The sequence below is a fragment of the Orbicella faveolata genome, unplaced genomic scaffold, assembly GCF_042242905.1.
Source record: "Orbicella faveolata isolate gen_17 unplaced genomic scaffold, um_ofav_v1 contig_26, whole genome shotgun sequence".
NCBI classification, from domain to species: Eukaryota; Metazoa; Cnidaria; class Anthozoa; order Scleractinia; family Merulinidae; genus Orbicella; species Orbicella faveolata.
This window is the reverse complement of record NW_028301554.1, coordinates 8021865-8047500: the sequence shown is the minus strand read 5'-3', so window position 1 is coordinate 8047500 and position 25636 is coordinate 8021865. Positions and strand designations below refer to the sequence as shown.

The window sequence follows — 25636 nt, the reverse complement described above, 5'->3', positions numbered from 1 at the left end:
CCGATAACAAACTGTCCAATAACAAACTGTCCAATAACAAACTGTCCAATAACAAACTGTCAAATAACAAACTGTCCATTAACAAACTGTCCATTAACAAACTGTCCGATAACAAACTGTCCATTAACAAACTGTCCATTAACAAACTGTCCATTAACAAACTGTCCGATACCAAACTGTCCAATAACAAACTGTCCATTAACAAACTGTCCAATAACAAACTGTCCATTAACAAACTGTCCATTAACAAACTGTCCATTAACAAACTGCCCATTAACAAACTGTCCATTAACAAACTGTCCATTAACAAACTCTCCGATAACAAACTGTCCGATAACAAACTGTCCATTAACAAACTGTCCATTAACAAACTGTCCATTAACAAACTGTCCGATAACAAACTGTCCATTAACAAACTGTCCATTAACAAACTGTCCATTAACAAACTGTCCATTAACAAACTGTCCATTAACAAACTGTCCATTAACAAACTGTCCGATAACAAACTGTCCATTAACAAACTGTCCATTAACAAACTGTCCAATAACAAACTGTCCAATAACAAACTGTCCAATAACAAACTGTCCAATAACAAACTGTCCATTAACAAACTGTCCATTAACAAACTGTCCAATAACAAACTGTCCATTAACAAACTGTCCAATAACAAACTGTCCATTAACAAACTGTCCAATAACAAACTGTCCATTAACAAACTGTCCGATAACAAACTGACCATTAACAAACTGTCCATTAACAGACTGTCCAATAACAAACTGTCAAATAACAAACTGTCCATTAACAAACTCTCCATTAACAAACTGTCCATTAACAAACTGTCCCATAACAAACTGTCCAATAACAAACTGTCCAATAACAAACTGTCCATTAAGAAACTGTCCATTAACAAACTGTCCATTAACAAACTGTCCAATAACAAACTGTCCATTAACAAACTGTCTGATAACAAACGGTCCATTAACAAACTGTCGGATAACAAACTGTCCATTAACAAACTGTCCATTAACAAACTGTCCGATAACAAACTGTCCATTAACAAACTGTCCATTAATAAACTGTCCATTAACAAACTGTCCGATAACAAACTGTCCATTAACAAACTGTCCATTAACAAACTGTCCATTAACAAACTGTCCATTAACAAACTGTGCGATAACAAACTGTCCATTAACAAACTGTCCGATAACAAACTGTCCATTAACAAACTGTCCAATAACAAACTGTCCATTAACAAACTGTCCGATAACAAACTGTCCATTAACAAACTGTCCATTAACAAACTGTCCATTAACAAACTGTCCATTAACAAACTCTCCATTAACAAACTCTCCATTAACAAACTGTCCGATAACAAACTGTCCAATAACAAACTGTCCATTAACAAACTGTCCAATAACAAACTGTCAAATAACAAACTGTCCATTAACAAACTGTCCATTAACAAACTGTCCATTAACAAACTGTCCATTAACAAACTGTCCGATAACAAACTGTCCATTAACAAACTGTCCAATAACAAACTGTCCATTAACAAACTGTCCATTAACAAACTCTCCATTAACAAACTCTCCATTAACAAACTGTCCGATAACAAACTGTCCAATAACAAACTGTCCATTAACAAACTGTCCAATAACAAACTGTCAAATAACAAACTGTCCATTAACAAACTGTCCATTAACAAACTGTCCATTAACAAACTGTCCATTAACAAACTGTCCGATAACAAACTGTCCATTAACAAACTGTCCAATAACAAACTGTCCATTAACAAACTGTCCGATAACAAACTGTCCGATAACAAACTGTCCGATAACAAACTGTCCATTAACAAACTGTCCATTAACAAACTGTCCATTAACAAACTGTCCGATAACAAACTGTCCATTAACAAACTGTCCATTAACAAACTGTCCATTAACAAACTGTCCATTAACAAACTGTCCATTAACAAACTGTCCGATAACAAACTGTCCATTAACAAACTGTCCATTAACAAACTGTCCATTAACAAACTGTCCAATAACAAACTGTCCATTAACAAACTGTCCATTAACAAACTGTCCATTAACAAACTGTCCCATAACAAACTGTCCAATAACAAACTGTCCAATAACGAACTGTCCATTAACAAACTGTCCATTAACAAACTGTCCATTAACAAACTGTCCATTAACAAACTGTCCATTAACAAACTGTCCATTAACAAACTGTCCGATAACAAACTGTCCGATAACAAACTGTCCATTAACAAACTGTCCATTAACAAACTGTCCAATAACAAACTGTCCATTAACAAACTGTCCGATAACAAACTGTCCATTAACAAACTGTCCATTAACAAACTGTCCATTAACAAACTGTCCATTAACAAACTGTCCAATAACAAACTGTCCATTAACAAACTGTCCGATAACAAACTGTCCATTAACAAACTGTCCGATAACAAACTGTCCATTAACAAACTGTCCGATAACAAACTGTCCATTAACAAACTGTCCATTAACAAACTGTCCATTAACAAACTGTCCATTAACAAACTGTCCATTAACAAACTGTCCATTAACAAACTGTCCAATAACAAACTGTCCAATAACAAACTGTCCATTAACAAACTGTCCATTAACAAACTGTCCGATAACAAACTGTCCATTAACAAACTGTCCAATAACAAACTGTCCAATAACAAACTGTCCATTATCAAACTGTCCGATAACAAACTGTCCATTAACAAACTGTCCATTATCAAACTGTCCATTAACAAACTGTCCATTAACAAACTGCCCATTAACAAACTGTCCATTAACAAACTGTCCATTAACAAACTGTCCATTAACAAACTGTCCATTAACAAACTGTCCATTAACAAACTGTCCGATAACAAACTGTCCATTAACAAACTGTCCGATAACAAACTGTCCATTAACAAACTGTCCATTAACAAACTGTCCGATAACAAACTGTCCATTAACAAACTGTCCGATAACAAACTGTCCATTAACAAACTGTCCATTAACAAACTGTCCGATAACAAACTGTCCATTAACAAACTGTCCATTAACAAACTGTCTGATAACAAACTGTCCATTAACAAACTGTCCGATAACAAACTGTCCGATAACAAACTGTCCATTAACAAACTGTCCATTAACAAACTGTCCATTAACAAACTGTCCATTAACAAACTGTCCATTAACAAACTGTCCATTAACAAACTGTCCGATAACAAACTGTCCATTAACAAACTGTCCGATAACAAACTGTCCATTAACAAACTGTCCATTAACAAACTGTCCATTAACAAACTGTCCGATAACAAACTGTCCATTAACAAACTGTCCATTAACAAACTGTCCATTAACAAACTGTCCATTAACAAACTGTCCAATAACAAACTGTCCATTAACAAACTGTCCGATAACAAACTGTCCAATAAGAAACTGTCCATTAACAAACTGTTCGAGAACAACTTGGCAAATGAATTGCCGCTTTTCATGTGACGTCATCATTTTCCAAAATAAGAAATTACCAATCCTTCTGAAGTTTTAGTTTCACTAGATGTAAGACGCTTTAATAGCTTGATGTTTTGCAGCGTTTAAGCTCGACAGGGTTCCTCATTTTGAAATAGGGCACGTTGGAATTTCCAAGTTTATGCGTTGTGACATTAAAATGGTGGCCCGATAAGGCTCTCGAATGGTCAAAAAGATGAGTTATTGCTCAAGTTTTTGCTAAATAAACAGTTGTTGCTCTAGAAAAAGTATTAATTTTAATGTGTCGGAGCTCTACAGTAATAACTTTTCGTTTCAATGGCAAAACTCAATGGCAGATGTTTCTGTTACTTTACGGCCGCCATGTTTGTGTCCCTCCGAGGGGCACAAACATGGCGACTCCATACAAAGCTTTATAAATTTCTGTGAAACACTTCTCCGAATAGCGGGAGATTGAAAAACTGCACAGACCTAAATCTTGGCGAGGTTGTTTATATATCAATCATCTTTCATATCCCAGCTTCTTGACTTAATTTATTGAATGGTTATGATTTTTATTTTTGATGGCGTGACACTGCAAACCAGCCATTAGTGGAAAATAGGAGTTTTTTAAACCAATCACAATCGAGAAAATTGTAATTGTTATGATTAAACGGGTTATAAACGACCAAACCAATTCTTATCGTATTGTTATGTTATTATTAAATTAAGGCATCTACGTAATACTTCTTTATCGTTTTGTAAATACTTCTTCGTAAGGTTAGTCACATAACGGGTTATGTCCAATGTTTCAAGAACTAAGCTAGTACATGTATGTAATTGAATCAATGTAATTACCATGTAGCAAAACTATAAATGTTTGGTCATTTATACCACCAGGAGCCATAATCGGGGACGGAGACCGTAAGCGCGCGCCATTTCTAGTATTGGGGTTGTCCCCATGATATGGGACAATAATTCTATTTTTAGAACAAATTGCGCCATCGCCTGCGGCACACGCGCGTACATGCTGCGCGGAGTTTTGCGGATGTCGCGCGGGGGAAATGGCGTCCGAAATTCCCGAAATTTTTCATGTTTTTGGCCCACAACTCAATGCGTTTACGTCTGTTGGAATTTTGCTTAAGTATTTTCGTCGTAAGCTGCTCCAGTTTGAGTGAAGTAAGACAGTGTCGAATTTAGGTATGTTCCGCTGTAAGCTTACATATATCGCTGACCAAGTTGTGTTCCGACGGATGCTTTTTTTACATAAACTGTACATTACTCCACTTTAAATTTCACATATGTTGAAGATAACAGCTTTTCCATTACACAGCAAAAAACTAGCTGGATATATTTAGATATAGCAGAGCTTCAGGACTTCCTAGCTCCTCTTGCTACACGCTTGCGAGGAATTTGTCAGTCTATCGCGACCGAAAAGTAAAACAAAATAATTGCTAGTTTGAGTTTCGCTTGAATTGTAAGCAACGCTTAATGTTTCATCAAGGCCCAATAACTTTACGTCCGTAGATACTGCTCAGTTTTATTCGTGTAAAAATCCAGTAAATTCTCTGTTGTCGATGAATGAGAGCGCCCGCCGATGCGTGTTTTGTACAGTCAGTAAACATGACAAATTGTACTTCCACCGCACTTTCGTGTGAAAGCGTACATCGAACTCAAACAATAACTCTATAGTTTTTAAATATGTTTAAGACTGATAAATGTTTGAGAACATATTAAAAGCTAAACTGAAAATGTGTCAATAAAGCAGAAATAATCAGCAAAGTTACGATGACGCTTTCTTTAATCACCTTGGAATAACGATTTCGATTTTGTTGATCGAGTTATCAAAACTCCTTGTCTATTTTCATTTTCGCAGTGTAAAACTTCACTATGTTGAAGGAAGACACATGATGTTAGTAGTCTTTTTTGCGTTCGTGAAATTTGTTACAGCAGCTCAGCACAAAAGATAACGAAAGAAATCTTTGTCAAGATTTGTTGACAATTGAAAACACCGACTCGGACTTGAAAGTGCACAAACTGCACTATGCAAATGAGCTAATTGTACGCGTCAGACTTTCCTTTCAAAAACTTTTGCAAACTCACCAAACAAGCAGAAACAATACGAAACCGTCAAAACAGGTTTTGGTTATGATGAACCATTGTCTGAGAAACCCACAAATTAACTCGATACCAGAGTAGAGAGTTTTCTTGCTATATTCTTAAGTCAGAACAAACGCAAAAACATACGTGTAAGCTTACAACTAGTGTGAGCAGATCTTATTATTCATTCCCAGCGCGAGATTGAAGTCTTGTTTTCGACCCCGAAAAACCCACCTTTTCCGTTAGCTCAGAGCATAAAACTACATATAAGCGCCCTGGTTCGTATTCCCTGCCTTATTCCCTGCCATCGCTGTGAAAAATACGCAAGAGAATCCCTCAACTCTCACCATTTGATCACGCAACGTGACAACATCCACGCAAGAGCACCCGACATGTGCGTGAATCCGCGCGGATATATGACGCCAGGATGGCGCAATTTGTTCTAAAAATAGAAAAATTGTCCCATATCATAGGTACGCGTGAATCCCGAGACTTACGGTCTCCGTCCCCGGTTATGGCTCCTGATACCACTTATATATGAGTTTCTCCGGTGTCGCGTGAACATGCGGGACCTGAATTGAAGGTACAAATTAGGCGCTACTCACAAATTTAGCAGTGAGCCAAGTGGAGTGGTTTCTTCTCATCTTGTTGTTCTGAATATTCTTCAATTCAGTTTGATATTGAGACCACCTCTGCTGAAGTCTCAGCTGTCTGTTCTCTTGACTGAGAAGTCTTTATGAAAGAAAAAAAGGGAGAATATAGAAATTAAAAAACAGCGATTTACAAGGAAATATGAACTTTGACATTGTGATGAAATTCCCTTAATGTTCTTTCCAAGCAGTCTACAGTACAGCTTAAAGGAGCTTAGTCACGCTATTTTGAGTTATTTTGGTCACGTACATAATTATCATTAAACTGAAGGAAACCTGAAAATAGTAGTTAACTAAGATAGAAAAACACCAGAGATAATAATAAACCATAAAGGAACAAGGATGGTTAAGGAGGGAGAAGATTAACACAGATTACACAAGACGAACTTGAAAAATTTAGGATAAACTTTTCAAGATGCACAAACCATGCCGTAACTCCTTTGGAAATAATGCAAGCTCAAGATGCGGCCCAATATGCGCCGGAAGAACACTCAAGTCGGCGCAAGAAGTGAAAATGCTTTGTTTTGGGGTGATAGCGATTGCCAATCACACGCGACCTTCAGCGCAAAAACGTCTTGACAAAACCTAAGTTTTGGTGGATGTCGATCATCTCTGTCTCCTTGCCGACTGTATGCAAAATTTACCTGAAAAAAATTCTGAAATCCTGCAGCGGTCCACTCGTAAGTATTATCATTTTACTTTCACTATGAACGGCTAGCTCACGAAATGCATTGGCATTGACATCAGTAATCTGCAAGAACTTTTCTAAACGCGGCACGTTGAAAATCTAACCGCAAGAAGTCCCGAATCTAACCGCAGACTGCACAAGGGCAAGAGGTTACCGAGTTCAACCCCAGGAAGTTTTCACCATTTTTTCTTTTTCGTTTTAATCTGATCTAACAGTCAGTGTACAAACTGAAAGACGCCTTCAGAGTAAGAAAATGCCACGATGATGTTTACATTTCATTTGATCCAAAACGTTGCGATAATAATTAACAATTAGATTATGAGCTCCAGATTTCTATGAGGTAATAGTTGATGAGGCCGAAAGCCAAGTAAACCATCACCTCGTAGAAATAGAGAGCGAATAATCTAATTATTTTGGTAGAATTCTACTAATAAGTGATAGTAATTGGACCGACTACAATTCAGAGAGTAATCGGGCGAGTAATTTTAAAATCGTACCAACGCTCAGTGCTAGGCCCATTTGACGAGCACAATATTAGTCCATTAATTGTACGACACGAGGTCCAATTTCTAATTAATGGTACCCAACGATTAACCAACGATTTCCAGATCAAAAAGTCAAAAGGTAAGTAGCCACACGATTCGGAGTTCAGCGCACTAACCATCGGGGAACTTCTCGTCCCACCAAATTGTTTTTCTTAATTAACAGTAACAAGTTACTTTACCTGTCTTGTATGAGGGAATGCAGCTTGACATCAATGGTGTTGGTTTGTTTGTATGGTGAAGAATCAGCGGTTACCTCTTCTTTCCAGTAATTTTTAAGTGTTGGAAAGTGTTGCAGAGGATATGAAAATGGCACGGCCGTCTGAAAAACAAACACCAATGCTATTCTCTACAGTCTACACACAAAACGAACGCTGATCTAACGTTACGGTGAAAAGTATAGATATAGTATTTCATTTAACTCTAGAGCAAATAATATTTGCAACAAAGGGGTTGGCCTACACAGGGTCAAGTGCACAGTATGCCAAAGCTATGAGACTAAGAGTATTTCTCTTTCCCCCACCCATCCCCCGGCCGCAATTGGATGTTACTCCCAGCATTAAATCTTCTGGTGTTCATTGGGTAAGAGATATTCAAATGTTTTGTTCTGTTTTATTTCGCTCGCGCTCGCGCTCGTGTATCGCGTTTTGCGCTCTGCCACGTTAATCCGCTTGTTCTGCAGGGTATCTAAGAAATAAGGAAACATTCCTAGGAATTAAACATCAAATATATATATATATGTTTAACTTGGTATCTCGAAACGGTGTTCAAGTACAAAGCCATTATGAATCAGGCCCCAGTTGTTCAGAGAATGCACAACACTATCTGGACCTGATAAATCACTATCTGGTGGATAGCGTGGTTTGATTTGCCAAACACCTATCCGCCGGATAGCGGTTTATCCGATGGATAGCGTTATTCACCCTTCGAATAACCGGTGCTTGATGTGTATCAAGTAGTAAAGTCTCAACAACGGTTCTCTTTGATCCTTTTACAAGATGTGACCAGACTTGTGATGGTGCACTTGCCCCGATGTCCAGGTCATCAGGATTTTCTTCATCAATCTGAGCCCCAATCAACATTAAGATCTTTCCATCAGCGTAGATGCATGGCGACTGAGATGAGAGCAGGAAAGGCACAGGCAGCCCAACATGGCAAATTGCTGTGCAACTGTTCACATCATACAGGGTTATTCTTCTACTCTTCGTCACGGCAACAATCTGAAAAAAAGAGAAACAAGTGGATAAATTTGGACAATGTCTGCTTTGGACTGCTTGGGCTGAGAATCAGCCGATACGTTGCTAGGAGTCCATCGCTTGCAACCCATTCCTCTTGGGACATTCACTTGCAACTGCTCTTTTCCCCAGAATAACCGGATGAGAAAATATTATTTGATCCTCCCACATGAATCAATCGATTCCGAAACGGTTTTAGTTATTGATAAACCAACGCGCACATTTCAGTGGTCACTGCAGTCTTCGGCACGATGGCTAACTTACGGATTCTACTGATACACAAACTCTCTCTAGATGCAAAAAGGTTATCCAGGCACTGGTAAGAGGTGTCAAAATGCGCAAGCAGTGAGATATAAAAGTCACTTTCTTCTCATTTTGTTGCTGTGTGTTTTTTGTCCATATTTACTATCAAAGAATTTCAGCGGGCTCGATCTTCAGTGAGACCTGGATGTAGCTTTCATAAGATCGATCGACTACATGTATCACAGACTTTCTCGTTCAAAACCTTTCGCCTTCCATGACTGTATAGCTTGGGCACAATTTTCACGCTTTACAACCAAAGATTAATAAGCACCTGAGGCGTATTAAAATCTCAAAAATAAGCTGTGGAAAATTCCTAAAATATCGGCCACATTGCCATTTCTTCACGCTAGATACTAGTATTCTGAGACACTTTGCTTTGTGCTCACTAAATGACCATGTATTATCAATGACAACTAGTAGAGGTAGTGTTTAGGGTTGTTTCTTACCACTTGTGGTGTTTGGCGCATTGTAATAACCTTAGTGATGACTTCAGTGTCAAGGGCTGATCTAAAAAACACGAGTTTAAATACAGGTAATTTTTAACTTTATACAATTAACATAGTGACATCTCATTTCTTGAGGTAAGTTTGCTTTCTTAATACGACCCTGAAGCCCATTTCTCGAAAGCCCCGGAAGCTATACGGGCCCGCAAAGCCATTTTTAGTTAACCTATATCTAGAACCAAAAAGGTGTATACGCCTGAAACTTCTTGTATGAAGGGAACTTCTGGTCATATTAAGAATATGTAAATAAAACAGCTCTGTAATCATAAGGTTTGAGATTTTGCTACGACTTTCCGGATGCGAAAACTTTTCGGGACCTTCGAGAAACGGGCCCCTGGTTAGTACTTCTATGACACTTCATGTCGCGGTGCGCAAAACCTAATTTTGGCCAGCACATGTCTAGCAATTCAATGAAAGCTAGCGAGTGTTATTACATAATTTACAGGCTATTAATTTTTGAGCTTTATTCCACTCTGTCAAGCAGCGTTCATTTTCATGAAAACTGCTGAACATAAGTCAGGTAACCATTGCATGATGGGAAAGCGCGGGACATGTGGTGCATAATTTTACAGATCTATTGCGCTGGTGGTGTCCAAAAAGTATTGATCCTTCATGAGACACTCGCCAAAAACACACTTCACTGGTAGCGTTAAAAGCTAATGGTTAAATACAGGTAGCCAACGTTGTTGTTACAGATCATTTAAGCTCTTCTTCACTTCCTACTCAAGATCCCAGAAACAGAAAAACAATTTTAGCTAAAGTAGGTCACTCCAAAAAACGTATATTTTCTGTCAGCGCTAATAAAAACCTCGCACTAAGTTTAACAACTCACCGAAGTTTCAGACTCTAAAGTACAGGTTTTCCTTATGAAATTCGCCTCCAAAGAAGTCCAAAATTCGACATCGTTGCCGCCATTTTGAACAGTACTCAGCAGCCAGGCCGCGTTTTCGTGATGTCTTTCCGTCCAAGAGATTTTGTCCAAATGCCTTCCTAAGAGCCTTTTAACTATCATTCTGGGTTATGGCTGCTCTTGAGACGTAAAATTTTTATCTAAACATGTTCCAAACTCCCAAAATGATAGCAGTGAAGGTAGTGAAGTGGATAATCACTTGGAAAAATAAATTTTGATGGCCTTGTGAAGGATGCAAAATCAGTTGCAGGTTTTTCTCCTTTCCGCCAATTTCGAGTCGGACGGAATGATGTCAAATAAACATGGCCTGGCTACCGAGTACAGTTCAAAATGGCGGCCGCCGAAGTCTCTTCTGTCAAGACAAATTTCTTCAGGATCGGATAGCGGGCACTTCAGAGGCTGAAACCAGTGAGTAAAAAAGCTGAATGTTTACTTGCTATAGGTGAAGACAAAAAAAGTATTCTAAGTTTTTTCAATCGATCAATCAATATATTGAATGTGGTCGGTACGCTTAGCTAAATAGCTAGTTTACAGGTACGCCACGAAAAAACAAACAAACAGAAAAAACGAAATTATAAATTAGAGCCTTATGAAGGTATGTAAATTTAAATAAATTAAGATTAAGAACTAGCTAATATTAAAATATGAGTGAGTGGAGTAACCTCCTTTAATTGTTTCTTTCGCTCGCAAACAGAAAGATCTATTCAACATCAAATTGAAACTACCAAAATCAACCCTTTGAAGTTACCTGTCAACAAGAGGTTTTGCAGGAAGCGACTCAGCAACTCCACATTGCAGAAGACAAAATGTTCCGTCATCACAACTCACGATCAAGTTTGTAAGAGATGATGACACTGACGTTAATGATCCATTATCGTCTGTGTTGACAAGAACAACAGCACTGGACAAGAAGCAAAGGTCAAGTATTTGTCCTTTGTCGGTCACAGGGTAGACCCTCAGAAGAGTACCTACACGTAGAAGAAAAACATAGTAGAAATCTATGATGTTTGCGTCAGAAACACCTTAGTTATCACAGAGCCAGATACTACAAATACTAGCAATTCATAACCTCTGAAATCTGCTGGGAGCATTGTGTAAGCCAAAACTATCTACCCCGGGATTCGGCAAGTGCGGCCTACCTGAAATAGTAACCTTAATTAATAAATTGAAGTGCGTATTTTCTGATGCGTATCCATAAATGAAGCACTGTTGCATCGAATACACGACTATTACAAGTACTTGGTCAATTCATGACTCACCTCTATAGATGTCCCACACAACGACTGTTCCTGTTTTGAGGCCCATGGCCATGAATGAGCCACACTCACTAACTGCGCTAATGATTATCTGCTCCAAGTGAGGCCACACTATGTCTGGCTTATGCTCCAGATCTGAAGAAGACACAAAGAAAACCTATGCTGAACTGTAATTTTGCATTTCGACTTTCAAGCAATTCGTTCAGTTGCTGCGATCAACAAGGTCTAGTGACCACGACCAGTAAGCGCCTCTAGTGAAAATTTGTGCTATTACACACTGTCAGTATTGCTGTGCTCCAAACTTTATGACACAGGTTGAGTAGAATATTGTCAATTTTCTATCGTTTCCCATGCCTGCATAATCTGTACAGCTGTAAGTATAATCATTAAATCCAGAATTTCTTATTACAGAACATTATATACAAATTGCAGTGAGTAGGTTTTAAATTATTTACCCTTTTATAAATCATTGTCATAGAATTTTCATAGAATTTTCAAAATGCAAGGAGAACAACACGTACAAGTAAGTCATTTTTACTGCAGAGTATTTTACATCAGATAAAAGCATACAATGTCAGTTCATGTGTAGTGAATTAGAATTTACATCATTTTCCTTTTATATGTATAATTTATATACTTTCTTTAACTAGGGCCAACAGACACTGAGGTGCATTAGAAAAAGTTGACATTTTCGTTAAAAATAATGTTTTGATCAATTCCATACCTTTTGCAGTCTTGACAAGTGAATAAATAAATAGCTGAGTTCCTCCAGACCACCATACTGACAAGGAGTTGACCCTACCTGAACAAAACAACAAATGTCTTAAATGCCCATAGAGTGCAAAGACAGCTAAAAAATGCTACTTAGAACAACCTGAGCTGGCCTAATTTCACAGCAAAAATCTTTTAAGGATCGTATAGCATCCTGAAGCTGGAGTGATCTATCAGGATACTATACGATCTTAAATAGAAGGGAGCTTACTAGGTTACTATAAGAACCCTGCCATGTCCTAGATGCCTTGTTATTTTGTCGGTGGCTGGTAGCACAGTACTACCACAAGACATAAAAGTTCTTTCCCATCCTAGTCAAGATTCTCTAGGATCTTATTCAAAGATCTTAGATAGAATCGTACAGGATTCAGTAAAGATCCTTCATTTGAGTCCCCGTGAAGATCTTTCTTATGCATCCCTGCTAAGATCTTTTAAGAAAAACTTGCTAAGATCCTCAGGGATATGTAACAGGACTTGAACAATCCTGTAAGATCTTCTAATAGTTTTGCAGAATCTTTGCAAAGACTTATAAGATCCCCAAATAAATTATCCTTTACAACCCTACAACTTTTATCAAAATTTAAACACACAATCTGATTGGCTACACTTGGTAGTCTAACAGTGACTTGATGCCCGGCAGCAGAAGCTTGTCAAGTGTTGATGATGGTTTTCCTGGAAAAACGGATCTAAATAAAACCAATCTATTCCTTTCCTGACTTGGTTGATGGGTTATGCTACAACGAGACACTAACTTTGATAGTTTGTTCTAGGCTTTGCACTTCATCAACTGTCAGCCAATAGAAACCTTTCGTAAAAGCTCTTCATTTCACTGTTATGTTAGTAATTACCAGCTTGAAGGCAAGTCAGAGATGGAAGGGGCTTCAGAGCGGAAATAACATTCATGCACCAGGAGAAAAAAAAACCAGTTGAGAGGCCAAGGTCTCTTGTAGCCTGAGTAGCAAGCCTTCCCGTAAAAAGAGCTTTCCAACATTCCAGGCTGTGCTTAAATTGGAGCGAGAGCAAAAATTTGACGAAGCAGGGGGTGGTGTGGTGGGGCACCACCACCCCCTGCTTTGTCCAATTTTTTATGCTCTCGCTCCAATTGACACGTAGCCAGAATGCGGCCCCTTTGTATGGGAACGCTTGCTATGCGGGCTAGGGGTCTTGCCGTTAAAGTTACTGCCTCCCTGATCAGTACAGCCTGACAGTCTGATTCTACTTACCAGGTGCAGACTCTAATCCTGATGGAACTAACCTCCCAGGTGTTAAGAAATGTACTTTAGGAAAGCTGTAATAGGAGTAGAATGCTCATATTAAATTTACAGTAACTAATTTTCATACAGTAAGACTGCATGAAACTTCAAAAAATGAGGATAATGGAAGAATTATAGTGCAACAGGAACGTATGTAGCATTACACCATGATGCCTTCTGTAATAACATTTTATGATATCATGTGAGGAGGATTCACGGGACTGAGGTGGCTAGTAACCTTGTCAGATCCTCGTCATTTTTATTCAGATACTGCAGTTCATCCTTGTGAAGCTGATGGAATGTTTTATCACAGCTTTCGAAAAACTGTGACATTAACACATGACTAGAACCACTGCCAATGACATTTCCTTCGGAATCAGTGGCTTTTAAAGCTGCAGAGCAGTTAGTGGCTGCACATGGGCCAACTGGAGCAGGGGGTCGCACACGTAGTACTGCTGTAGGCTTAGTGAACGAGACTGCTGAGAGGCCAGGCTGGTTCTGACCAGCCTGAGCAGAGCTTGGTCTTGAACCTGGTGGAGACTAACAGAAAACATAGAATACATTAGCACTGTTTGAAAGGCTTGGCTGGTTATAGTGTACAAGTAAGTTCTTATCAGGTTAGTGTGGACTGTCATGTCTGTCTTGAGGCTCAGGTAGTTTCCCAGGTGGGTGCTAAGTCAGGTCTAGTCTAGTCTGTTCATCAACAAAGGATGCAGTTTTGAACAAAATTCTTACATTTTCAGATACATGTAGATCTCCGAAAAATATTTTCATAGCACTCAAGCATAAAACTTATGCTTAGTTGTTACTGCTCCATACTAGATCACCAAGCTTCTTTTTGTATGATTTTTGTAACTAACAAACTTCCACATAATTTGCAGAGTGTAACTTACAGTTCCAGTAGCTGGATCTTGCTCTTCAGAGGATTTTAGAAGCTGGTCTGGTGCAGCTGGACAATCGTCTAGATCCTGAGAGTTGCAACAGTACAAATAGGTTGAGCGCAAAGTGAACTGATCAACCTGACACGAGCGTGGGACAAAGAAAAAAACCTCAGTCCCTGACAGGAATCAACCTCATGACTTCCGGGTGGGCGCTCTATCCACAAGGCAGACGCTCTATGGATAGAGCACCCACCCAGTGTTTGGGAGATCATGGGTTCGATTCCTGTCAGAGACTCAGATTTTTTTCTTTGTCCCACGCTCATGTCATGTTGATCAGTTCACTTGTCATATTTCATTACCGAGCTTAAAATTCACCATCTTTATTTACTTAAGTTAAGTGCACTTTTAGCAAAACATGAACAGGAATTTGTTTAAAAATGAGCTCACCGGTGGTGTTGATTCAACCATTGTAGGTTTCCTCGAACGAGCTCCCACAGTGGCCACTGCGGTTTCTACCTCCTTCACCCAAGTATCTTTAGGAACTTTGTAGATTTCCAACCAACTTTCCTTCATCGGTACTGCATTACAAATGAATGAAATTGTAAGTCAGAATAAACATGATGTCTTTCTTTGTTCCACACTTGTGACAACAGCACTTGCATCTTTCTCACTGTCTGTCTTATAACCATGCTTTATTCATCACTTTTTGAAAAGTCAACAATATTTAATTTTAGCCTACTGTGTACATATACAAATTGTCTATCAACAAGTTGCTAGTACATGTAGCTCAGCAGAGATCTTTTACTTTTCTGTCACTGCTGCTTGGTTATCAACCTGTAATCAGGTGTTCAGGGGAAGGAAAAACCAAAAAATGCCTGATCACAAGTAACTTGGTCAAATGAGTCTTGCAGACAAGTGATAGCTGTTTGGTCCTCAGGTCAAATGGTTTACTTCAATCAGTGATTAGTTAATTTGAGAGGCTCGTCACAATGAGAATGATTGTTGCTGTCTGTGACAGAAGTTTCCCTAGTCCTTCATGTTGCTGTGTTCTTTAAGATTAATGCCATATTTACCTTCCCATCCAACTCCAACATATCCACCATCCTGACTTATTTCAACAAGTTTTGCAACAGTCTGCTTGTTCATTCCTTCCTGTAGTTGAAAAAAAACAACAACAACAACAACATAAAGTGAAGCATCAAAATTTTAAACAAAGTAATTTTAAAAATTTAATCAGGAAACTCACAACCTACCTGTTCATTAAATGTTCTTATAACCAGAACTTTATCCCCAGTGAAACAGAATAACTTAGCAAAACCTACAAAATAGCACAGACAACACAGTAAGATACTGTACTTGTAGAGGACAACAAACAGATCGTACAAACCCACATGTACATGAAGATCGAGAAATCTGCATTGAATTGTAATCGTATCATATTTTACAAAAAAAAAAAAAAGGAAAAAAGATTACAGAAAATCTTATAGAGAGTGGCCAGGTGCTGCTCTACATGCAATGCTTCTTTCTAGCATTTTTTTACAAATTTTTAAAGATTTATCTTTAAACTTGAAGAAACCTCTGTTTACTACATGAAGCAGTCTGAAGTTATGTGTTCCTTTATCTGTATGTATGTCACTGCTCCTTTGTTCGCAAGAGGAACTGAGAAAAGACTAAAGCATATAGTGAGTCAAAGGTGCAAGAAAGGGGAAGTTTACTAAAGTTATTTTAAAATGTAAATTATTTTCTTCACAGAAGTCTTTGAGTGACTAGTAGTCGAGTGAAATGAGCAGTTCAATGCTGACACATGCATGTATGGGTTATTGTCCAACCAAGAGATGGTTACATGTACGATTGCTAAATATTGGCGAACAACTTTTTTGTATCTTTAGAAAGAGACAGGATCACTTGTAAACAAGGTCCATAAACATGCAAAAAACTGTTCAGGCCAAAATCTTGCCATCTTCACTGAACAGGATGTATACAGGAAAATATTATCTTGCAGGGTTGGACAGAAATTTGCCTCTCCATTTTGGCAAACCAGTTTGTTACCCTAGGGAGCTTTCAATTATGCCAGAACAACTGGTCAGAGACCAGTGGGACTAAACGAAGTAAATGGAACTACTGTACATTTTCCGATGATACTAGGCCAAGCCAGAGGAATGGCTATTACCATTTTTTTAATTCCTGCCCCAAATTCCCTACATAAGTGAAATCTACTGACGAGTCAAGCAGGGTTTGTAAAAATGGAACAGCAAATTTTGGTCGGACCAGTCCGACCAATCAGAGTGGACCTCCTCCAGGGATGGTCCCAAATATTCTGGTTGGACTGAACCAAAACAAACCTTTCCATTTGAGTTTTGACTGGAATTACTGGAATTTTTGGCATAATCAAGGGCACCCCTATACTTCTCTTCAGAAGATTTCACTTACTGTACGTGGGGGGTTGAGGAAAGGAAATGAAAATGGTAACAGCCATTCCTCTCGGTTGGTCCTCCTTGATAAAAAAAAAATGTTGTTTCATTTATTTCTTGGTTAGTCCCACTGAGCTCTGACCTGTCGGCCAGGCAAAATGAAAAGCACCCTTACGTCCACAACCTTCAGTTTTTCCAGCGCTACAATCACCTGAATCATGCATGTAAGTTGACTCCCTTAGATTTGGTTCGGTGTAATTTTCCCCGGATAACTTGTGTTCCATGTTCCTTGAACCAAATCTCGTTCGGTGCATTAAGTTCATTAAAGCTTACCTTCATTATCCAGGGTAGAAATAAGATAAAACCCTTCCTGAAGAAAACAAGCTGAGATTTTTACTATGCTATTCCCTGGATCTTCAAACGAAGCAACGGTCGTACCCAACAAACTGTCTATCACTGCAAGTCCATTACTGTAACACAGAAACAGGTAGCTCCCATCAGCAACCGTACAAACACAAGCAGTTTTGTTGTACTCAGACAGCTGCTTTCCAAGATCAAACAACGGTAATACAGCCTTGGAGCGCTTCAAAGCTTTCCGTTCTTCAATGCCTTCAATAATTTCCCAGGCATCATCAAAAATGTGTCTCAAAGTCTTGTCAACAAGTCGAAATGGTTGAGGCAATTCGTCGAAAATTTGATCTGGATCTGCGACAAAATTATGTTCTCTTTCATCCTCTGAGGGTGGTGTTGCTGGTCGTTTTGGTTTCTTGCCACGCATTCTTAATACTTCAAAGGGTGTAAACGTTTTTAATTCTTTTAACGTCGTAGTTTACACGATGTGAAATGTCTTCGGAAACGTTGTTTTGCCGCCATTTTGGCTTTCCTTGACAACAAGAACTTTACTAGATCCAGTCTCCCACGAAATAATTCATCCTCGAGCCAGGTTTTTTCGTAGAAGGTCAAAGGTTCTTTCTCGTGATCGTGGAGTTTAGAAGTAGTGTGCCACTGTCCTTGCTCAGCTATCTTAAGTTAACTGCTGAATTCCTTCAATAAGACATGGACGTAGTAACAGCAGTAGTGAAATACAATCAACAGACTTTAGGAAGGGATAAACTTTGTAGGTAAGTGAATTTCATTCAAACTCTACAGGACTCTACTCTGTTTACGTGGCTTCTAATTACAATAAGCTTAAGTTTGATTAATTTTAGATCACCTCGCTGTATAGCTATGATTTTTTCTTGTTTTCAATTAAAAGTTGTATAAGTAGATGTTTGTGAAATACAAATTTTGTACTGCATTTTTCTGGTATCTTATTTCAATATTAATTGTCATCAAGGTCTTCACTTGAGACAATTCAGGGAGCATGTGGTACGACTAAACATACACTTTATACACTTACAGTAGTAAGTCGATTAACTCATATAACATGAAACACACAGAGATCGGTGTTTATTGTACGATACCGTTGTTAATCAGGCCTTCAATATGTAGAGACAAAGCTTGATGTTGGCCCATTGGGTATAAACACGCTACAACGTGATATTACTCAGCACTTTGGGGGTCTGATATTTAGCCATGCAATATCACGCTATGGTTTGATGACTTCACTTCAAATATGCATCTTGCAGTGTTCAATTTTGTGTTTTGTTTATTTTGTTCTGATTGATAGAAACACAAAGGGTGAGAAAAGCTGGCAAAAACTGAAACGTAGCATTTCACAGTTTAAAATGGTTTTTTAGTGTAAATCATAGGAATATTGTGCCAAGCTTGTTTTCATTCACTAGAAAGTAGAGTGCTGATGGAAAATGTTTGACTTAATTAAATGATTTATTTTGTAAACATTCTAATCTTTACTATGTTTGCTTGTCAAAGTAAGGTGACAAACTTGAGTAACATTAATTGTCATTTTTGATAAAATTGACCACTGAGGTTGCTTCATTCCCCTCAAAAACAGTAAGAAAGAATAAAGCACTACTTATTCAATTGCAAAAACAAAAAAAAATCAAGCACAAAAAATTTCCCAAAATCGGCCAGAGTAAGTGTCAAAATAGGTACAGGCGATTGGGAAAATCAGTCTCCCAGATAACCCAAGAGAGTTGGCATTTTGAAATAGTCTCAGAATATCTTCAGTCAAAGCCACCCACAATTTGTTGGCACAACTTCAGTTCAAAGGATAACATAGGTAATAGTATAGTTGTATATGTGGTTTTCTCCTATGTGTATTGGTCACAGACAAAAATTTCACTTAGTAATGTATAAAATTTTCCCATAAAAGTAAGGATTGTTTTATACTAGAATAGTATTGATTCCCAACAAATTATATTTTACTACAACAGGATCATTCAGTATGCCTCCAGATTGTCAAGTTATCTTCTTCAGCAAGGTGGTGCAAGTGCCGATTGGGTAAACAGAGCAAAGACACTTGATAAACAAACAAGCACTTCAAGAAAACGTAAGATTCTGTCTTGTCATGAAGTTATAAGAAACACATCAAACCATGTCTACCCTAAAGAAAGGTCATTAGAAATTCTGAGTGGGGAGAGAATAACGCAATGTATAAAGCTGAACTGATATTTGAGGGGTCCAAAGTTCAAGCTAAAAATCCATTGTGGGGAGGGGGTGGGGAGGGGTGTATGGATATAATTTGTGTAGAACAAATATTTGAACTGGCTGAAGTGATATTTGAGGGGTCTAAAGTTCAAACTAAAAATCAATTTTGGGGATGGGGTGGGGAGGGAGGTGGGGATAGGGTGGGGAGGGAGGTGGTGATGGGGTGGGGAGGGAGGTAGGGATGGGGTATGGAATAATTTGTGCGGAGCAACATTCACAATGATATTAGTTTATCACAGGTTGTCCTTACAGAATATTTGTTTGTTATGGATGTGTGGTTCAAAAGATGGTTAATACTATTCATTGAATCAAATGTTTTTCACCAGCCATCTGATATGTGTTAGAGATTTATTCTGAATACCTTATGCATGTTTTAAAAAGTGGGGCAAGGCTGTCCTGGGAAACATTTCACTGGCATTAAATCATTGTCCTTGGAGAAGAGAAGCAGTACATCATTTAAAGTAAATTATATTACCCAGGAAAACAACACTAAGGCCAAATGTAGCCACTAACCCAGACCTTTGATCCAGAGTCATACACTGTAGTTACCTACTTACAGCAAGGTTAAGTCTGCATATGAGCCAAGTGGCCCGTCAGGCTGGAGCTTATCTCCAGATTCTGTAGCCTGAGGTGACTAGGAGTATTTCTACTCCCCCCTGGATGGGATGCTAGTCCATCGCAGGGTTACCCAGGGCTCGATTTTCAGGAAAAAACCTTGGGGCCAGCTGGCCCCTAAGTTTTCAGAGTTAGTCACCAGCAAAAGTATTTCAGCAAAGAGCATGAAAAGTTAGTCACCGGTGAAAAAAACGCGGTCACATTGGCGACCCCAGCGGTCAGAACGTCAAGTTCTGTTACCCCCAGTATTAAATTCTCCAGTACCCATTTATACACCTGGGTGGAGTGAGGCACTGTGAGAGTAAAGTGTCTTTCCTGAGAAAACAACACAATGTCTCCAGCCAGGGCTTGAACCCAGACCACCCCATCTGGAGCTGAGCACACTAACCACGAGGCTCTGGCACTGCCTCCACAACCTACTTACTGTAGTCCTCTTCAAAGTTTTAAGTGCACTCTGTTCATGAAAGGTCACCATGTCCTCTACGGACAAACATTAACTGTACATATATGTAGATAGTTTGATGTATATTAGCGGAGCTCCGGCGGCCCAAAGGGCCGCCAAGCGGAGCCCCATACTCATATAGGAGAGAAAAGGAAACCCATGAGTTGATTTTCTCATGGTCATCATGGCTAGCGGTATTGCTCGTGGGCGCGTACACACGACGGCGACGGCGACGACGACGACGACGACGACGACGGAGTCGCGCAACATGGCCGCCATACTCCAAATAATAGGTTGACAGAGACATGCAGTCTTGGTTTACCGTGTTCTTCTTTGATATTGGACATCCATGTTATGATCAATTGACACCTGTCAAACAAAGGTATCCGCTGACCAGTATCACGTGACCATATCGCGGGCTCAAGTTTACAGCTTATCGAGGTCGCGTGTTTTTTTAAAGTTGACCGCTGACCAAGTGCTGGTTTTCGATTGGATCGCGGGCTCATCTGAGGTTAACTTGTTGAAAACAGGGCAGGACTGTTCGGAAGTCAGTTAACGCTAACCAAGGATTAAAAGTTAACCGAATTATAACTTTTTTTTCTATACAAATGTTTTTTGGCTGCTTTGGTTTGTGTATATAGTGATTATTAAAACTCAAAACAGAAGGCCAAATAATATACAGAAAACCGCGCCGCAAAGCTACAAAACTGAAGTCAAAATTCTACCTTCTCCTGGGTTATTTGGCTCTGAACAACGCGGTCCAGGAGCTACGCTTTTAGGCTGGCCTAAATCTATATATTACTTAAACCAATGTGCTTCTTATATTATTCAGTCTTTAGGTTGGGAAAGAGTTTAGACATGATATTGGGAGCTGTACGAGCACAAGACATCCATCACGACAACGTCTTAAGAGTCCTCATCACATGCCGCCGCCTAACTTATACAATCTATTATATCATTGATCACATCACATGGGCCGCAAGACTGGGACTCTATAAGTCTACCCCAAAAGAGTGGTCAAAGTTTCAGGCAAAATTCTGGGTCATTGCTCTCGTCTTTGGCCTTCTTAGAAACCTGTACGACATCTTGAATCTAATTTTTGTTCCAAAAAAGAAGCAAGATGGTGGAGAAGAGAGCTTTGCACCAGGAAGTACTGTGGCTTCCCGACTGATGTCCCGTCCTCAAGTTTTGCTAGACACAGTCAAGAATTCAGCAGATTTCCTTTTGCCTTTCAATGTCATGGGTGTGATTGAGCTGAATGCTGGTGTAGCTGGTTTGCTTGGATTGATTTCGTCAATCGCCGGTGCTACCCCTGTTTGGATTCCTAACATGAAGCTGAAACCTTCTTAGAATCTAAAGAAAGCAAAACAATGTATTAACTTAAGACTAGTAACATCTATTTTTGCTATCAAAAAAAACTTTTTCCTTTCATTCTCAAGGTCCCTCTTCTGTGAGTACATGTATGAACTGAAAGAGTCAGTAGTAAAATATTGTGCAAAATGTAATGGTTTCTAATTAATCTGAACATTTGATTTATTTAGCACTAAAACCTAATTGAATCAAGGTTTAGATTTTAGGACACTGTTCAGCATTGTCATCTGTGGGGGGATGGGCTGGTCAGTATTGTGCCATCTGGGAAATATCCATACCCACCTAGGGAAAGGTTACTAAAAATACAGTATTTACCTAAGTGGAGGGTTTTAAAGGAAAATATGGACTGGAATGGGAAAGGTGTGGGGAAAACAGAAAAGAATCCACTAGATTGGATATGGATATTTTCTGGAACAATATATTTCATGCAAGCAGATTCACACACTTTTTCATAGAGTTGGACTTGAGATATAACACATAATTCAATGTTATTAGGTCATAGTCAGGTGCTTGTGTCTTAAAGTTATATCGGCAAGTGTTGCTCCTACATACATGTACACCCTTTTCAGTACAACAGTTCAACACATGATATATTCATTAACTTATTAAGAATAATCTTTCAATGGCTGAGTGAAACGAAATAAGTGAACAATGTTTTTCTCACACACTGCTGGGGCCTGGGTATAGGTCATGTGACCTGTGGGATGGGCAGTTGTTTCTGTTGTGTTTGCCATTGCCGACTTTCCCACCCGCCCACCCAACTTTTTTTATAATGCCAGTATAATGTACAAGCCAGTCTTCAGCATTATGCTACTTGTATTAGCTTTGATTTTGAAATAAAGGTCAGACAGCGACAGTCAGCTTGACGTGGCTACTAGTGGTGCGTGAGAAACACTGTTTAAGTGGGCATTCACAAGGTGCGGACATAGATCATCCAAAGGAATCATACAAGATAACAAACCATGGCAAAGTAATAGGATGTGGCTCGAGTATAGGAAATCATGCATGTAATAGAGTTAGCCAGAGCTGGAACTCTTTTGGGGCAACATTACAGTAACTATAAAAAAACAATTTGCTTTTGACATGTTATCTTCATAGCTTAAAACCATAAAAATCTTAGCAGGCAGAAGGTTAGTGGTCAACTTTTAAGGATCTCTTTAGTTTTGAGAACAATAAAGATTACAAGTATTATTTAATAATCAAACGTACAGTAAGCATGCCTATATATAACCTTTCTACTCTAAAGGTGTTGTTGACGTGTACTCATCAATTCACATGCGTGTTGTGGTCGCAATACGTTTTCCAAGCACATAGCCAACAAATGCAAGAAATTCCCTGCTGGCCCTACCCATACCTCGTAGTGATAGTAAGCGAATATGAAGTTTGTTCCGTGATCATGCTTTTCATCAGTCGTGTAGTTCAGACTTGTGAACATTCTCTGACTCTTCCCATTGATGCAACTTTTATTTTAGTAGCTTTCAGCTTTTTCATCAGTTGCCCTTTAGGTTCTTCATTGTCACTGTTATCGAGCTACGAATCGTTTGCAATGGCTCGTATCTGAAGAGAATGTACTGCTCAAACATCACCAACAACGGTAATTAAAACTCTTGTCAAAACAAAACTGATTACAGGCAAGTGAAAACTTGCTGTGGAAACAGAAGTCTTCTTTTAAGCCTTCCCTGTGACGAGCATTTCCATCTGCGATTCTAAACAACTTCATTCTAACGATGTGGTGCGATATCTAGGAAGAGTATCTGATTACACTGCAGTTTCTACTCGTGTTTGACCAATCAGACACTACATGTAAATGGAAATTTGTAGTGTTACACGACGCGTTACTCACGGGGAAAGAAACGTGCAAGAGAGTAGGGTCACTTCAGCCCTAGTTTTCTAAGGCATTCAGCACTCTCAAAAGTTGTTAGTTATCGTATTGAAACCTTGCGTGCGAAACGTATTCGAAACACTCTGTACATGTGGTTTTGAAGCTTTCGTCGCCACTTCTTTTACATCCGTTACAGTTTGACATCGCCAAACGAAGAGTAATTGGACAAAAGCTAGAGAGGGAAATGGTAGCTGGTCACTTAAAACTAAACTCAAAGGCAACAAAAAAGAACTGTTCAAAGACTATATAACAACACATGTGGTAAGCGGAGTAATGAACATTTATGGCAAAGAAAATGACCTTGTTTCACATTTTCCTTTAATTATATGGTATCAGTATGTATTTGTAGCGATCTGTCAGTTAACAAGATCAGCGAACAGTGGCTGATTTTTAAACAGTTATCGACCACGGTTAATTTCTTAACGTCAGACCTGCAACCCTCTAATCTGGAGCACTGGAAAAACTTCGGCGAATTTCAAATCCCGTATTAATAACTAGGTTCAAGACAAACAATTTTATGTGATCTGCTATCTTTTCAAATAAACCGCAAGGAGATTTTGTTATAAAACATTATAAATAGCTAACGTGGATTTATAATATTCTAATATCTACACAAGATCTATTTTTTGTCTTCGACTATGTACCAAATGCTATACCAAGTTCTCCTCACACAACGAAAATACAAAAACAACTCAACTTTGTTACAATATAAAAGCAAAGGTGGAAGTTGTTTCCACGTTATTTATTTCTTAATTTGATATAACACTAATTAGCTAAGGAGTTTTTGCCGTCCCTATTCGGAAAGTATTGTTTGTGATTCTGTGTAAATATATTTCAGTTCCTTTGAATCCTGTAGTTTGGTTTAGATCGCAATGTCTTTGTTGGATTTTTGGAAATTGAACGTCACTGCTTTGTTTTGAGACGACTGAGGATTTCGAAAAGGTGGACGCCGCCCCGGCAGTCGAAGGAAAAACAGGCACACTAGCTCCGCCTTCAGTCTTCGTATCGCCTACCAACAATTTCAATGCCGTCAAAGCCACTATGCTTCCACGTTACTGCAATTTGAAGATTCCTGCTCTAACGCGGTACTTCCCATTTAACTCAGTAAAACCGTTGGATCGCGGTTAGCTCATGAAACCAGACTCAGGGCAGCTTGGTGTTGACAATAGTTTCTCTCACAGACAGTTGTCTCCACTTGACAGTGCCATCGCCTCCACAAGAGAACAACTGACCATTGTGCAGGTTCATAAGTGCCACGCCCTGTGTGCCATACTTGAGGAGGTAAGCTCCTTTACCGTGTTCTTTTGGATAACACTCTAATTCTTCGTGAACAGATAAGCCCCAGACCTAAAATTGAAACAAAAACAAATACCATTTTCCACCAATAAAACCAAGAAAAAAAAATGGAAAAACCAACGGGTTTTAAAGTAGCACTTCTAAACTGTATTTGGGAGGTGAAGTTTGTTACTAAAGGAAACGAAAACCGCACGAAGCAAGGCGAAATATCTCTTGATTTATCTTCACTTGTGCCACCGTCTGAGTCACGAGGTTAGACGAGAACAGATTGAACCTACAATGACGAATTCCAGAATTCAGTTCAAAGTGCTTTACATTTACCGTAGTTTTTGCTGAGTTACATCCCAAGTAAGATACATTGTTTAAAACTTTGCGAGAGTCTATAACCCTGGCCAAACGAAGCTAGAAGCTAGAAACTTCTTCGTTTTG

The 25636-nt window shown here is 38.9% G+C and overlaps 3 protein-coding genes across 8 annotated transcripts in view; 1 reads left to right on the top strand and 2 right to left on the bottom strand.

Annotated features, from left to right (window-relative positions):
• The window catches only part of LOC110058940 (WD repeat-containing protein 93-like), a 39213-nt gene extending 21318 nt beyond the window's left edge, over positions 1–17895 (bottom strand). The window contains exons 1-14 of the mRNA XM_089295529.1: positions 17325–17895; positions 15834–15898; positions 15654–15732; positions 15028–15158; positions 14593–14667; positions 13938–14239; positions 13670–13734; positions 12400–12477; positions 11679–11810; positions 11168–11387; positions 9453–9513; positions 8497–8688; positions 7651–7790; positions 6194–6320 (exon numbers count right to left, since the gene is read on the bottom strand). Of these exons, the coding sequence (XP_089151655.1) occupies positions 6194–6320; positions 7651–7790; positions 8497–8688; positions 9453–9513; positions 11168–11387; positions 11679–11810; positions 12400–12477; positions 13670–13734; positions 13938–14239; positions 14593–14667; positions 15028–15158; positions 15654–15732; positions 15834–15898; positions 17325–17769 (2112 nt within the window). The 5' untranslated portion in view covers positions 17770–17895. The remainder of the gene's footprint in view (positions 1–6193; positions 6321–7650; positions 7791–8496; positions 8689–9452; positions 9514–11167; positions 11388–11678; positions 11811–12399; positions 12478–13669; positions 13735–13937; positions 14240–14592; positions 14668–15027; positions 15159–15653; positions 15733–15833; positions 15899–17324) is intronic.
• A 45-nt stretch (positions 17896–17940) lies between these two features.
• LOC110058931 (peroxisomal membrane protein 11A-like) lies at positions 17941–23233 on the top strand. Its single transcript, XM_020765602.2, has 3 exons — positions 17941–18112; positions 19328–19443; positions 21491–23233. The coding sequence occupies exons 1-3, from the start codon at positions 18048–18050 to the stop codon at positions 22006–22008; spliced, it is 699 nt and encodes a 232-aa protein (XP_020621261.1). The 5' UTR covers positions 17941–18047; the 3' UTR covers positions 22009–23233.
• Positions 23234–24173: 940 nt separating this feature from the next.
• The window catches only part of LOC110059359 (dmX-like protein 2), a 34576-nt gene continuing 33113 nt past the window's right edge, over positions 24174–25636 (bottom strand). For all 6 annotated transcript variants that reach the window (XM_089295523.1, XM_089295525.1, XM_089295526.1 and 3 more), the window contains one exon: positions 24174–25258. In XM_089295523.1, the coding sequence (XP_089151649.1) occupies positions 25055–25258 (204 nt within the window). In that variant the 3' untranslated portion in view covers positions 24174–25054. The remainder of the gene's footprint in view (positions 25259–25636) is intronic.